This window comes from Pantherophis guttatus, chromosome 7 (genome assembly GCF_059756535.1).
Source record: "Pantherophis guttatus breed Tessera chromosome 7, ASM5975653v1, whole genome shotgun sequence".
Taxonomy (NCBI): Eukaryota; Metazoa; Chordata; class Lepidosauria; order Squamata; family Colubridae; genus Pantherophis; species Pantherophis guttatus.
The window spans coordinates 26,149,015-26,163,852 of NC_142069.1; the positions used below are offsets into that span (position 1 = coordinate 26,149,015).

General features: G+C 39.5%; 1 protein-coding gene across 1 annotated transcript in view; it reads right to left on the minus strand.

The window, feature by feature from the left end:
* Positions 1-14,838, minus strand: part of SYN3 (synapsin III) — a 205,045-nt gene that overhangs the window by 38,724 nt on the left and 151,483 nt on the right. Inside the window, exon 7 of the mRNA XM_034403830.2 lies at positions 1,108-1,170. Coding sequence (XP_034259721.1) covers positions 1,108-1,170 — 63 coding nt within the window. The remainder of the gene's footprint in view (positions 1-1,107; positions 1,171-14,838) is intronic.

A 14,838-nucleotide genomic window follows, 5' to 3' on the forward strand; every position in this document is an offset into this window, starting at 1 on the left:
GAATACCAAAAGCATTTTTAAACGGCGGATGCTCACAGTGGCCCAGTATTTAATTCAAATGGAATCCAACTATATTAAAATTAAGAAAACATATAAATATTACAGAATGGTACAACCAGTTCACATTTTAGGTTTTGGCTTCTTTACTCTCAATTTAAATTCTATCAGCTTTATTCTCTCATTTGTTTGCCATATATTTGGTAGGTTTACAAATTGTACTAAGATATACTGTGGTTTTAATTGTATAGGCTGAGATATAGCCTAGCATGTGTTGTATGATCCAAGGCTAATGTGATTTCTTCAAAAATCATGCTTAAGCAAGACCCACATAAGCCAGATAATTAACTGTTTCTCAGGTTAGTTTAGTTCTTCGTTACAAGTTTCGTTGCCAAGCAGAGAAAGTGCTTGTTAGATTGAAAAGGTCTTAACTTTCTTCTTAAAATGAATTGCCACTTAAGTTCAAATTTAAGTCCTTATTTACCTTGGAACAAACAAGATACTGATATAGAAATAGAATTCCAGGAAAAATGGCTTATTGGGCAGAAAAACCAAGTTATAAAAATGATGACCTAACAACTTTCTGTCGGCTGAGCCAGATCTGAATAATCTTTTGTAGTGTCTGAGAATTATTCTCACTAATAATAAGATACTGTTATTTTCAATGCCAGTGGATATCCTAGTGTCTATTTTTGCTTTATTTTATTAAAACCGAATGCATACAGACATATGTGCAAGAAAAGGCGGGGAAAGCAGGGATATTTTGCCATATTGCCATTAAAGGCTCTGCAATTAAAAATTCTGCTTACACAATGAAAGAGAGAATCTAGCTTTCCTGTGAAACAATTATCCCTGATATGTTTTCCAGGTTTTGTGAATTTACCCTGGAAGAAAATATACTTGCCCTCATCATATTATATTTCCTGTAACCGTTTTTTATTTCAATATCCTGCACGCTAGATAATAACCATCTGTTTCTTTTATGTGGTCTGGCCAACACAATCAATATATGGACTTACCTCTTTTAATGAAGGACTGAAACAAAGATTTTAGAAGTTTGACTTATTGGACTGAAGAGATTCATGTGAGAATGTCTATGCACGTCCTTACCTTTCCCATTCCTGCATGAGCATGTCCCAGCTTGATGACCATTGGAAAAACTGGAGTTGTGAGCTGAAAGAGGAAAGAAATTGTTATCTAAGTAGAACATGAAAGTCTGTTTCAACATTGTGATTTCAGTCTGGATCTATTCAACAGATCCTGGAAGCATTTGGTTATCATACGATCAAAAGAAAATATGTCTGACAGTCCTATGGAAAATGAAGCTTTCAACAAGCACTTCCCAACAGCTTTTGTCAATATCTGCTGGAGAATAAAGCCTAGATGTGTGGCAAATGCACACGAGTGCACATGAATGGCTTTTTTTTATTCATGTAGTCTTCAGATGTGCAGACTTTTTAAGCAGCTGCCACACGCTCTGCTCAGATATTGGTAAAAGTTATTTGGGGATTTAAAAATATGTTAAATTTGCAATCACCAACTGTCGTGTACAAAGTCTTCCAACTTCTATTTGAACCATTGTATTTATTTGTTGTTAAATTTGGTATGTCACCCTTCAAAAGCAGACTGTTCCAGGAGACTTCATAACAAATTAAAATTGCAAAATAATAATGTAAGAACAGTTTGCATTAATATAAAACAATAAAAACATATTCATTTAAACAGCTTTAACAGCATATTTTTGTTTGAAATTAGCATATTATTTTATTCAGAGCATACAAATTAAAAATGTATTTTAACTTGCTGAAATGCAATAAAAGGCAATTCATGCTGGAAAAAGACAAAACAGAGTTAGAGGACTATCTCTGAAAGGCTCCAATATCAAGGCTTTAAAGGTTTTAGTGTGCATGTAAGAACTTAGTGAAATTAATGTATTTATGTATGTATTTATCCAATCAATGCATATGGTCACCCATCTGTTTAAAAAAAAAAAAACTTTATTAATGAACAAAATAAGAGAAAGAAAAAAAAATAAAACCAAATAAAACACCATCAAGTCTTAGTTAAGGCACAATCAGGTACACCTGTCCTAGAGCTCCCCCCCCCCCCGCAAATGAACATCTTGGATTAAATGGGGGAAAGCCAGATCCTTGTGAAAGGCTAATAGAGTTGGGACTGTCTGTGTTTGGGGAAGGAAGCTATTCCATAGGGCAGGTAATATGACAGAAAAGGGTAGGTAATATGACTGAGACTTACCAGTTGACACTGTTTCATTGAAGGTACCTGGACTATGCCCATTTTGCCAAATCTGGTGGGATGGTGAATACCACTGGGGATTAATTTGGTCCCATGCCATGAGGGCTTTAAAGGTGACAGCCATCAATTGGAATTGTACCTGGAAGCTCACTGGCAGCCAGTGCAGTTCTCATAGCAGTGGTGTTATATAGAGGTACTGCAGTGTGCCCAATCTGCATATGTTGCTGCACTCCAGACAACCTGAAGCTTCCAGATGCTCTTCAAGAGCAGCTTCACATAGAACATGTTGCAATGATTTAAGGGGGGGGGAGGATTGACTAAAGCATGAGTGATTGTGATTAGTGCCTCCTGATCTTCAAATGGGCACAGCTGGTACACAGGGAATTAATGTACAAGCTCTCCTGGCCATGGGTGCCACCTGCTCCATGAACAGAAGCTATGCATCCAAGAGAACCCCAGATTTCAGATATTGTAGTGAAAGTCTTTATAAGTTAATATCATCTCCTTGAACTAGGATCAGAGATGAATGGGATTTTTTTTTAAAAAAAAACCTAGCTTAATATGTTTATAATGCTTATTTCTATTCAGTACACTTTTATTATTAACTGAAGTATGTGGATAACTTTCAAGGGCAATCCCACATGTAAATACTTTAAAGTAAGCTAAATGTGTTATTGCTAGGACACTAATTATGTACAAGGTTATCTCTGTCCGAGAAGAATGATAATGGGCAGATCAGTGTACTGAGGTAAAAGGCACACTCTGTGTCACAGTAGGCCTCTAATGACTATGAAAGCTCTAGAAGATCTCCAAGCTATAAACGTAATTATTTAGAGGCCTGCAGCCAATTCCAGAACATGCTGAATGCCACTCTGCTGGACAGATAAGCCTTCCACTAACTGTATTCCTGGCTCATTTGGACTGAGCTGCAGTTTGTTGGCCTTCACCCAGTCCATAGTGTTGATTCAACACTTTCACTGCCAGTACTAAATCTGATGAAAAGAGGCAGAGCTGGATGTCACTAGCATATTGATGATGCTTTATTCTAAATCTTAATGTGATCTCATGCAAAGGCTTCATATACATGATAAATAGTCTCAGGAATAAAACAAAACTTTGGAACCTTTTTTTGTAGCCTGTTGAGGGTCTTTTCCTCCTCTGAAAGATTATTAGTTTTGAACTTCATGGTAGCCCTCACTTCCTGTAACACTTCAGCCTAAAAGATATGAGCAACACCAACTAACATTGCTTTTAGGAAAAGTTAATCATAGTACTGTTCTAGCAAGCTTTTGGCCTAAAAACTGTTTGGGGAATTATAATAGTTAGCTGACTGCCATTGTTATTTTGGATTATTTTGTTTTTATTGCATTTTATTGCATGCCCATAGTCTGTAAGGACTGGAGCAGCCTATAAATATTTTTACAAAAATGAATAAGATTAGAGCTGGTAAAATCCCCCTTTCTATCCTCCTGAATCTTTTTTTTTTTCTTTGAAGCTGACCACCATGATGGGAAAAGTATAAATATCAAAACTTAGTACTTTAGATTCATCAAATATGGCAATGCAAAGTATGTTTAGTTTTAAAAACCAATAAAATATATTATTCCTGTTCAATCATCAGTTTGCTCTTTAAAGAGAAACCTGGTAAGATCTAAATATAGAATGGAGAATGTTATCTCCATCTGTGGCAATTCTATATATAAGAAATTATTCTTCACTAAAGCTCTCTGTTCCATTATGTTGATTAGTAAGAAAGGTTGCTAGGTGGCAAACTTCCAATATCTTATACTTTATTCTTGAAATTAAGAATACCTCATAGTGCAGAGTTCCAAATTCCCATAATCATGAAGACCACATGTTACATTCCCAATCATGAAAACCACACGTCAAGTTCCCAAAGAACTGTGACCACAAGTCACACATCTTTGGGAAGGTTAGAGAGCAAAGTTATCATAGCCATGGCCATGGCCAGGACCTGCTCTCTCCAGCAATATTACCACTACCACTCTATAGCTTTAGAATGGGAAACATGGCTTTGCATCCAGGCAGATTAAACCGAGGGGTGCTTGCACACTTAGCCCCACACTAAGGAAATGTCAGAGGTAGGGCCAAGTTGGGATCTGTTTCTCTCATCAGTAACATCATTGGTGACAATTCTTCCTGGTTATGAGACTCACATGATATGGGTCACATTCTTAGATTATCCTGCCTGAGCTGAATTTTTCACCCTATAAACTAGGGCAAGGAGGAATTGCAGCAATGGTTACAGTGATTATAAAGCAAACCATCTCTGATCTTAACTGTGAAGGCAAGGTCTGCACAAAATGACCCAGAGATTTGTATGCAGCCTATGGCTGCGAATCCAAGACTCCTATTTTAGATGGGTATATACAGTGTAAGATCTGATTGTACATCTTTAGCCATAATAGTCTGATGAGAATTACATTACAAAGAATGTGCCCATAAAAGAAGAGCAGTAAGTAGTTTAAGCATACCACTTTTATTTTTTTCGTATGTATTAAAAAATAATTTTAGGTTGCAGTTTTGGAAAATATTTCTGGCCAATGTTTTAGGACAGTAATAGTGAATCTTTTAGACACTGAGTGCCCAAACTGTGTGCGCACGCATGCCCAAACTGAAAGGTGTGTGTGCACGCAAGCATGCATATGTGTGGACATACGTGGACATGCACAAACATGTGCGGACATGCACATGTGCGGACATGCACGCAGACATGCGCAGCAGAGACCTGAAAACTAGCTGTCTGGCGGGAGGTGGGGCATCCCAACACTGGCAGCGCGGCAAGAGGTAAGATCTTTTTCTTTTGTGAGCTTCTGTTTCATTGTTTGCAGGGAAACAGAAGCTCATGAAGGAAACGCCATGGAGATCTGACCTGGGTGACAGTGTGCGTGCCAGCAGAGAGGGCTCTGTGTGCCACCTCTGGCACACCTGCCATATGTTCGCCATCACGGTCTTAGGAGTTCTACTAGAAGACTAGTAAATCTACCTGGATCAGTTACCTTCAGAGTGGTATCCTCTATGTTTTTGGACTACAATTTTGAACCCTGATGCCACATTAACTAGGAATTCTCAGATTCAATAAGATGCTGGAGTAGATGAACAAATGATCTGACTCAGTACAAGACAGTTTCATATATACCGGTGACTGGAATAGGAATATTTCCTATGACAGCTTGATTTCCTATTCCAAAAGATCAGGTGCTAAAATCTTGTGCAAGATCTCATACAAGAATGTCAAAACCTTGTGAAATTTCTGAAAATGTTATATATTTACAAGATGTCAGAGGCAAATTTGGGATCTGACGGCTTTCCTGGAAACTGCCAAGCTCAGCTTCTCAGGTTTGCTGTGGGAGTATAATGTGTCATGCAAAATATTTTGAACATTTTAATATACCACAGGTAGTCCTTGACTTACATCGGTTCGTTTAGTGACTGTTCAAAGATAGAACGGCATTGAAAAAAAGTCACTTTTGACTGATTTTCACACTTACCACTGTTGCAGCATTTACATGGTCATATGATAAAAATTCAGAGGCTGGGCAAGTGACTCAGTTGCAGTGACCCAGGGTCATGTGATCAAATTTAACCTTCTCACAAACAAAATCAATGGGACACCATATTCATTTAACAACTGTGTTGCTAACTTAACTACTGCAGAGATTCACTTAATAACTATGGCAAGAAAGGTCATAAAATGGGGCAAAACTCACTTAACAAATGTCTCACTTAGCAATAGAAATTTTGGGCTCAATTTTGGTTGTAAATCGAGAACTACTTGTTTTTGCATATACAAAAAACATTATTATTATAATTTCAATTTTATTTGCCTTCTCATTACACACAACTCATTAAAGCAGAGATAAATGTAGCTTAGAAGGACACTAAATGTCTGTTTAAGCACCGCACCTCAATCCAAAGAAAATATTTGTTATATGTCACGCCACTAAAAAGAAAGCATTTAAAAGCATAATGAATTTCACCAATAAATGTATGAATCGGGTACTGATTGAGACTCTCTGAGGAAGCATTCCATAAGGCATCATCAGTAAAACACTCTTATTTTAGTAGCCATCTGTCTCACTTGAACAGTGAACCTCCAGTCATAGTGTCAACCTTGCCAAGTAAACCAGACAAGAAACATGATTAGATGAGGTAAATTTACTTTATTATAAGGCTACATTGACAGATCTTGCAAGTTTGAAGGTATGAATTTCCCATATTCCAATTTAAAGGCTTGCTCCATTAGATCAGGTCCTTCCTGTGTTTCTCTGACCATTAAGGGACTACAGCCTCTTGCTTTATTGTTTCCCTTTTCCCCTTTCCTCAAGGTCATCCATGCATTCTGTGATGACCCGGGTCAAGGCACAGTGGCAACACAGTCAGCTGATAGTTCAAAATGCCCCTTTATTGCTCCACCTTTCCCCCAAGTGCTCCCCCATTTATGGCCAGTCCCAGTGCAAAGTGCTCACACACACTTCCAACAACCTCTGGCCACAAGTAGTCCATCAAAACACTGTTAGCACAATGACTTCAAAGCAAGAAGTCTAGCGGGGCAAGGGAATATGTCAATGAGTCCAGGAAGCAAAGGAACACGGCAATTAGTCCAGGAAGCAAGGAATAAGGCAAGAAGTCCAGGAAACAAGGAATAAGGCAGGAAGTCCAGGAAACAAGGAATAAGGCAAGAAGTCCAGGAAGCAAGGAATAAGGCAAGAAGTCCAGGAAACAAGGAATAAGGCAGGAAGTCCAGGAAGCAAGGAATAAGGCAAGAAGTCCAGGAAGCAAGGAATAAGGCAAGAAGTCCAGGAAACAAGGAATAAGGCAGGAAGTCCAGCAAACCCTAAACGTCTCAAAACTCCATGAATTCAGCGTTTGTTCCTGACAAATGCCTCTCCCCACAGCATCTCCTTAAGTCTCAGTCCCCAAGTATGCCTTGTGAAGAGGGCCGGGGCGCTGTCCTAGTGAGTCGTCAGGTCAGTCTGTGCTGTTCCCGCCTCCTCTCTACTCTCCGTGCTCGGGGATCAGGAAGGGGCAGTCCTTGTTCATCGCCTGAGCTCCGTTGCTCTTCATCTCCACTGCCCGTCCTCTCTGTTCCTCCCTGCTGGCAAGCCATCCAAGCCCAAGTGGCCTGGGGCTGCCTCGTCCTGCTCCTCCCCACCTTCCTCCGAAGCCACCGAGGCCGCCCCCTCAACCTCTGTCGGGCCCAGCTCTGGCTCGTCCTCCTCTGTGGATTCAGGCACCAACAGGGGCCGCATGACACATTCCGTTAAACTTAGAAAGGTACTTTTGCTCCCCCTATTTATCCTTTCAAACACTCCTCTCCCTGACTTTCCCTTTCCCTCTTTCCAGTTTTAGCACTATGTACTTCTCCAGTGGATTTCAGGGAATGAGGACCAGCAACGTTTCCTATGGACAATGCTTTTGCACTGTTGGATGAAACAAAATATGCTTCAAGGCTCCCCAAAATAATCTTATGGTCCTTATGGGTGAAGGTTGGTATAATGCAGTTCACATGTATATTCACTTGTAGGTAATTCTTGTTGCAATCAATAATTCTACTGCAAATAAATGTGGTAGGATTTCCACTTTAATGATGTGTTTCTGCTATATGCATGAAGGGCATAACAGCCTCAAGAGTGAAGCTGGGACCCAAGCAGGCTATTTATATAACCCCAGTCACAGTTCTCGTGGGAAGGTGTTGAATATAATTAAGAAAGGATATGGCACGAGTTTAACTAGAACAAACATGTTTGTACTGAAACCTTGGATAAAATAAACCATGGAACTCCAGAGTATTTGTTTAGTTAAGATTTGTTTTCTTATGAGAAACAGGAAAACAAACAGGATAAAATTATTTGAATTTACAAAGTCGCCTGTACTGATCATAGAAGCAGAGGCTGGTAGAGTTTTGGAATAGGAAATGACACTGTCACACTAGAGACAAATGAACTATTCACTATAAGTAAAGCAACGGGGTGAACTCTCCAAATCTCAGTTGGTTGTTTGAATGTCTGATTTTTTTTTAAAGTTATTCCTGTTTTCCCAATACAGCTAGGGGCTAGCTGAAATAGTTTCCTGCCTGCAACAAAATCTAGTTGGAGAGCTGGTCAAAGTTAGCCATACAGCAGGGATATCAAAGTCAAGGCCTGGGGGCCGGATCTAGCCTGCGGGGTCCTTAGATCTGGCCTGCAGGGCTGCCCTGGAAACAGCAAAGGACCGGCTTGCGGTGCCTCTGCCAGTGAAAACAGAGCTTGCGAGGGCCACCTGCGGCCTTCCCAAGTTCCATTTTCACTGGTAGTGGGTTGCAGGAGGCCGTTGCAGCCAAAAATGGAGCTCGGGAGCCTGTTTTCACTGGCAGAACACTCGGGCCACCTGAGGCGCCAAAACGAGTGATGTCATGCTGACCACGGCCACCCTGGCCCACCAAGGTCAAACACAACCCTGATGTGGCCCTCAATGAAATCAAGTTTGACACCCCTGCCATATAGTGTTCATATAGAAGACAATTGGATTGACAATGGAACTTGCATTGGCACTGAATTAGAATAGCTCCATCTCTGGAGAGGCTGTAGTTAGGAGACCTACCATTGTAACATCCAGTTTATGCTGGTTAAACCTGATGCCTGATGAAGACAGAATTTAAGGTTTTACCAAAGTGGGTTCCAATGCCCTCTGTAGCATTTCAGATATCTGCACCTCATAAATGCCACTTGAAATAGAGTGTTTGCTCTCGCTGCAGATTAAGATCAGTCCAAGAGATGGGGCAATAAAGTGACAGCTGTTCTCATTTAGGCTAGCAGTTTCTGGAGTCCATCTTTCTCTCCTATACACAAGAGATCACAGAGTTGTATAAAGTTGATTTGTGCTTATTTCTCTCTACAAATGTATATTCAGGAATATTTACTATAGTCATAGCAATAAAACAAAGCATCCTTGCATAGGGGTCCAGGATTTATTTCCCGTGCTCGTTCAAGCTGCGGTCCTGATGCAGCTTGAACATGTATTGTAGATGGACAATTTTAAAGGCCTGGGTCTTTGCTTTCATGGTCCTTAATTTTTGAAGTTGACCTCAACTGGATACCCCTTCAAACAGAAAATTGGTTTGGTTTTTTTTTTGGGTAAAATAAGACATGACTATTTTCATTTCATAGGAGAAATCAAAAGAGTTTTCACAAGCAGCATTTCCGTTTGTTGGATTTATTCCCAAACTGAGTCTTTTAGGAAAAGAATAAAAAAGAACCCTTATCTCCAATCTTTTATTTTTTAATATTTCACATGACGTTTCTGCAAAACAAAAACACCAACCTTCTTTGTCAATCTGAAAAGCGGCATGGGCATTCTCTATCATAAATCCTACTATCAGCCTTCCATCCTTCCGAGGTTGGTAAAATGAGGACCCAGATTGTTGGGGGCAATATGCTGACTCTGTAAACTGCTTAGAGAGGGTTGTAAAAGCACTGTGAAGTGGTGTATAAGTCTAAGTGCTATTGCTATTTAGGTGGGTTTATAACAGACACTCTGCAAAATGTGTAAACACAGTGTCCAGGCACACTGTGCAGACAAGCAAAAATCTTGGATGCATCATTATAGGGATCACCAGCAGGAAAAACCCTGCTATGTAGGGCTTCAGTCAGACCCCATTTGGAATATGTGTCCAGTTCTGGAAACCTTTCTTTAAAAAAGATACCGATAAGATTGAGCAAGTCCAGAGATGGGCTACAAAAATGGTGCTTAGTGATTCAGATACTAAAACGCAGGCTGGAGCTAAACAACCATAATTGAGGACTGGCATTAAGTGATAGTCCTTCTTTCCTGAATTAGCCCACCTAGGCTCTCCATTATATTTTCCCCAACCCAACACTAGTAGGATTTACTCACCTTCCTCTTTTTTGCATCTCCTCCCTCCCTCACCCCATGTATCAGTTTCAATTTCTTCTGACCATGTTGCATTTGCTTTGCACTATCACACTTCAGTTGGAAGGACAGCAATCTAAGCCAGCCATGCTGGCCTTGCATACCTTTAACATCCATCACTGCAACCACTGCAACCTCATATGTCCCAGGTGCAAGATGGGCTGTCTGGTGGGTGTTTGACAAATTATTTCAAAGAAGAACAGTGGCATCACTCAATGCTGTGCAAACAGAAGCCTTTGCACAAAGGATTTAGCTGGCTATCCTTTCCCAGCAACAGCTTACCTGATTTCCTGGCCTTCTTAGTGTCACTCAACAACCTGTGGCTTGTTGGCAGATAAGAGGGGGGAAATTAGCCTTCCTTCCTTATGAGGAACTATAGGGAAAATGAGGTTCAGCAGAGACTCCCCAGACAGTATCCTGCCCAAAGTCCTTCTCCCTTTCAGAAATAGTTCAAAACAAATTTCAGTTGCTAATGTCTGAAATGCCAAGTTACACACACTACACGGCACGTAAGAATTCATGTAATACAAAAACCATCCTCCTGAAAAAGGGAGTGACAACATTAGGTTAGCATCCACACCAATATATTTTTAAAATAAAGCAAAAACATAGATAATCATTTGCAAGAATTAAGAATCAAAAACTTCAGCCTGATCTTGGGAAATAAGAATGGTGGAATATCCAGGCATGCTGGTGGGCAAATTTCATTGACGCAATTCTCTCAGCAACATGAGTTGGCATGCTTCCTGTTAGTTTAGCAGCCATAGTTACTTTAAAGACCTGAGCTCTGGTATGTTTATTCATAGGAATTAACAATTGACAAGAAGTTAATATGGACTTAAGGTGTAATTTTCTAAGAGCCAAGTTGATTGCTAAAGTTTCTCCTAGCTGGTGGTCTCTTTGCTGCATGGTAAACCACAATGGAGAACAAGCTCTCAAAAAAGACCTACCCAGCACTTTGACTATTGTTTCCATAATTGCCCTTGAAAAGCTGGAGGATAATTTGTGGTGTCTCTTTCCTTCTGGAACAAAGAAACCTCAGACCACAGGCCTCTGTTCATAATGCTTGCTTTAGTTAGAGCATGCTATTGTAGCAGCTGGTGGGTCCTGGCTAGACATGGAACTTTTGCTACTTTCTTTCCAAGATTGTGTCATTTAAACCTTTTTTATATGACTCAAGAAGCTTTTCCCAATTGTGACACGAGATACAGCTCAAGTTCAGGGTAAAAGTCTCTTCAAAAGAAATCCTCAAAGTTTTGTCAGTATTTTAGCCAGAAGAATTGTGAAAAACACCAGAGGAATGGCAAATGGATTATATATTCAAAAAGCTGCCCATGAAATCGCAAGTTTGGGCCAATAAATCCCAAATTGCCACTTGCTAAATAAAGAAAACGTTTCTTTTCTTTTCTTTTTTCTTTAAAAGCGGCACTGAGGGTAAGGAAAACATCTTTTTTTTTTAAAGTGCAGAATTCACACTGTGGAACATGGAGGAAACCTGTTGATTACAAAACAAGCAGGAAACATGGCTTTATTTAAGCTAGTGAAAGAACAGTGGGGGAGAAATTTATGTTCACTTTTATGCATTGGAACTTTTTGTTTTGCTGCCTTCTGCCCATGATGTTTTTATTTTCAACAAGATGACGGATTTCCTGAAATGAAAAGCAGGAAGAGTAAAAGGACACCAAGCATCATGTTTGGCATTGCATTAATTCTTTTACTATAAATGTCCAAATGTATAAAGAATGTTGGAAATGGGAGTAATGGTTTGGACTGCTATGATGTAACGTGCATGTATAATGCTGCATCTAGTTGGCAAATTATTGATTTTGTTAGAATAATCCTACTACTGGAGATTGGAGAAATAGGTGAATGGAGAAACCACCTCCTGGGCTGATAGTAGCAGGGTAATGACAAAAAAATGATTCTGTTTTTCCTTTCTTTTGCTTCTCTCCATCACTTGCTTAAGCTATTTTTTTCCCTCATTGATGCTAATGACAATAAAATAAAATATACCACCTCTAGTGATAGTATATTGGGGCATGCTCATTTCCCCCAGATACGGCAGATACATACTTTTCCCCTATACTTTTCATTGTTTGGTGGTTTTTGTTTTATATAGTTGAGACACTTTAGCTATTGACATCTATATAGTCTCATCCAGGGACCTGAAAGAGTTAGATCACTCTATCTGAGAGCTGGGCAATCCTTTGGAAAAATCCCATAGCCTTTGAGAAATATGCATTATCTAATCTTTTTCGATTGTCCAAATTTAACCAGTAAATGGTACTTGTTACCTGGCCTACAGGGAATGTGAATACACCCAAACTGAATGAACTGCTCTAAATGGTGCATAGTATTGGAACAAATTAATGAATTCATTAAATTATAGCACAACAAAAAGTGCTTCAGGACGTCATGACTGGAACAACAAAACATACTGGTATTCCAAGTTAGGTTAATGTTTTTTCCTCCTCAAATTATCATTCATAATCTGTATCTGTGTGCATTTTTTTCATAGGCCCCCTCCATCCTGGGCTGAACACTTTATGAAATTGTGAAGATCACTATCAGATTGCTAAGCAGATACTAGAAAATCAGCTCAAATACAAACTTGTCCAGACTTTTCTACTGAATATCTCTAAAGAATGGAGATTAAAAATACTTGCTGTCAAACTGATCTTCACTGGAACCCACTGTGGCATATTTTCTACTTCTTTACAAACGATGCAAACACGGCTACACATGGTATTTCAAGATGACTACGCTTACAGTATGATATTTGAACCTGATAATACTTGTTTGTCAGCAGCCAACCATCCAGTACCCTCCAAATTTGTTGAACTAACCAACATAATTCCCAGGTTGCATTAACCTTTTCTGCTGCTTAAGGTCTCCTGCTTTGAGCAGGGGGTTGGACTAGAAGACCTCCAAGGTTCCTTCCAGCCCTATGATTCCATGTTCTATGTTTTCTAGCCTATAATTTGTATGATTGTAATGGAAATCAGCATAGGGTCAACTTCAACCTGATCTAAGCTACTTTGTATCGTGGAAGCACAGCTGATAATCACAATATCCTCCATTTAAGCAATATCGGAAAACACATGCTGTATCTATGAAATAGGCACAATTCAGAATAATCTATCTCCCCTCCCCCTTTTTTACTCGTCAAGAAAATAACTTTTTCAAAGCTCTGGCCAAACCTATCCCCCACTCCTCACCCTCTACTGCAACCATTACCTTAACTAAGTGTCATTATTTTCTTTCTTAAATAAATACGTTAAGACAGACTAGCTTTGGGAATTGTGAGTAGCAGGAAATCGAGAAATTCTTTTGGGAACAGCACAGAAGCCTTCTTTCTGTGCACATGTCTGGGGTTGTAGAGTGGCTGTGGTCTGTTTAAACCCACTGGGTAACTCATTCTTGACGTAGAAAGGAAAATTTTACCCCTCCTTTGACAGGAAAATAAAAAGCTGTGGAGGCAGAGTTGATTCATTCTTTGAGGTGATACTACACAAAACTAAACAAATATGAATGAGTTGCTCTATTCAAACAATAGTAACAGAGCTGTTTTTCCCTTCATCAAAATCCTCCGCTTTTTCAGAGCTACAAGAAAAGAATTGTAATATTAAAAAAATGTGAGAAAATGATTAAGCTTACACTCTTAGCTTGGAATAAGGCTCACTGTGATCAAAATGCTTACTTCTGAGTAGAAGTGCATAGGATTGTGAGGTTGGATTCTTTACCATTATTTTAGCCAAATTTCCACCTAATTATGTTAATGCACATCAAAGTCATGTATAATTACTATTTCTAGAATATGCATAGGTACAATATGTTGTTCCAAGGAAAGCCACCTTTAAAAATTGTGATTTACCAGCCAAAGCCGTGTAAAAGCCCTCCAGTTACAGAGTTATAAATCCAGGCTGGTGACCATATTCTTTGGGGGAAACACAATCCCATTAAAAAAAAAAAAGATGTAATCTTGGAATCAAATGGCTTTTGAGTTGAGTTTCATCCTGTTTTTCCCTGTCCATATCTCTCAATCTCCAAACACCAGTTCATGATTTACCTCATTTTTCTAATCTAATCTGTCCAGAGTAGAGAAGTATCAACTGCATATTGATGATACCTCACTAAACATATGGATAACCTGTCCTATCCCATCATTTAGGTGTAGGTGAGGACTGTCAAACTTCCGCCCTGCGGGCCGGATGTGTCACACGCTGGCCACGCCCATGTCCAGTTTAGCGAAAAGGAAAAAAGTCCCAATATGTCATGTGACGCCACCATGATGCCGTGAGTTTGACACCCCTGGTATAGATGTTGAACAAGATACTTACTTTAGTTTTTGATTGTGAACCACCCAGAGTTTGTTATAAGATGGGTGGCTGTGTAAATGTTTTAAATAAAAAAATATATAAGAAAGGACTAAACTGAGGCATTCCAGAATGAAGTACCTGACTTAACCTCCATCCCAATAACCTGCATGCTGAACCAAACCACCATAGCATATGCCCCCGACTCCTAACCCTCACAGGCAGTCAAGAAAAATACTGTAGTTGACAGCATCAAAACCTCTGAAAAATCTAGGTAAGCAAGGATGGTCTCACCACCTCCATCCAGATCCTTCTGTAGATAATCCATGAGAATCAC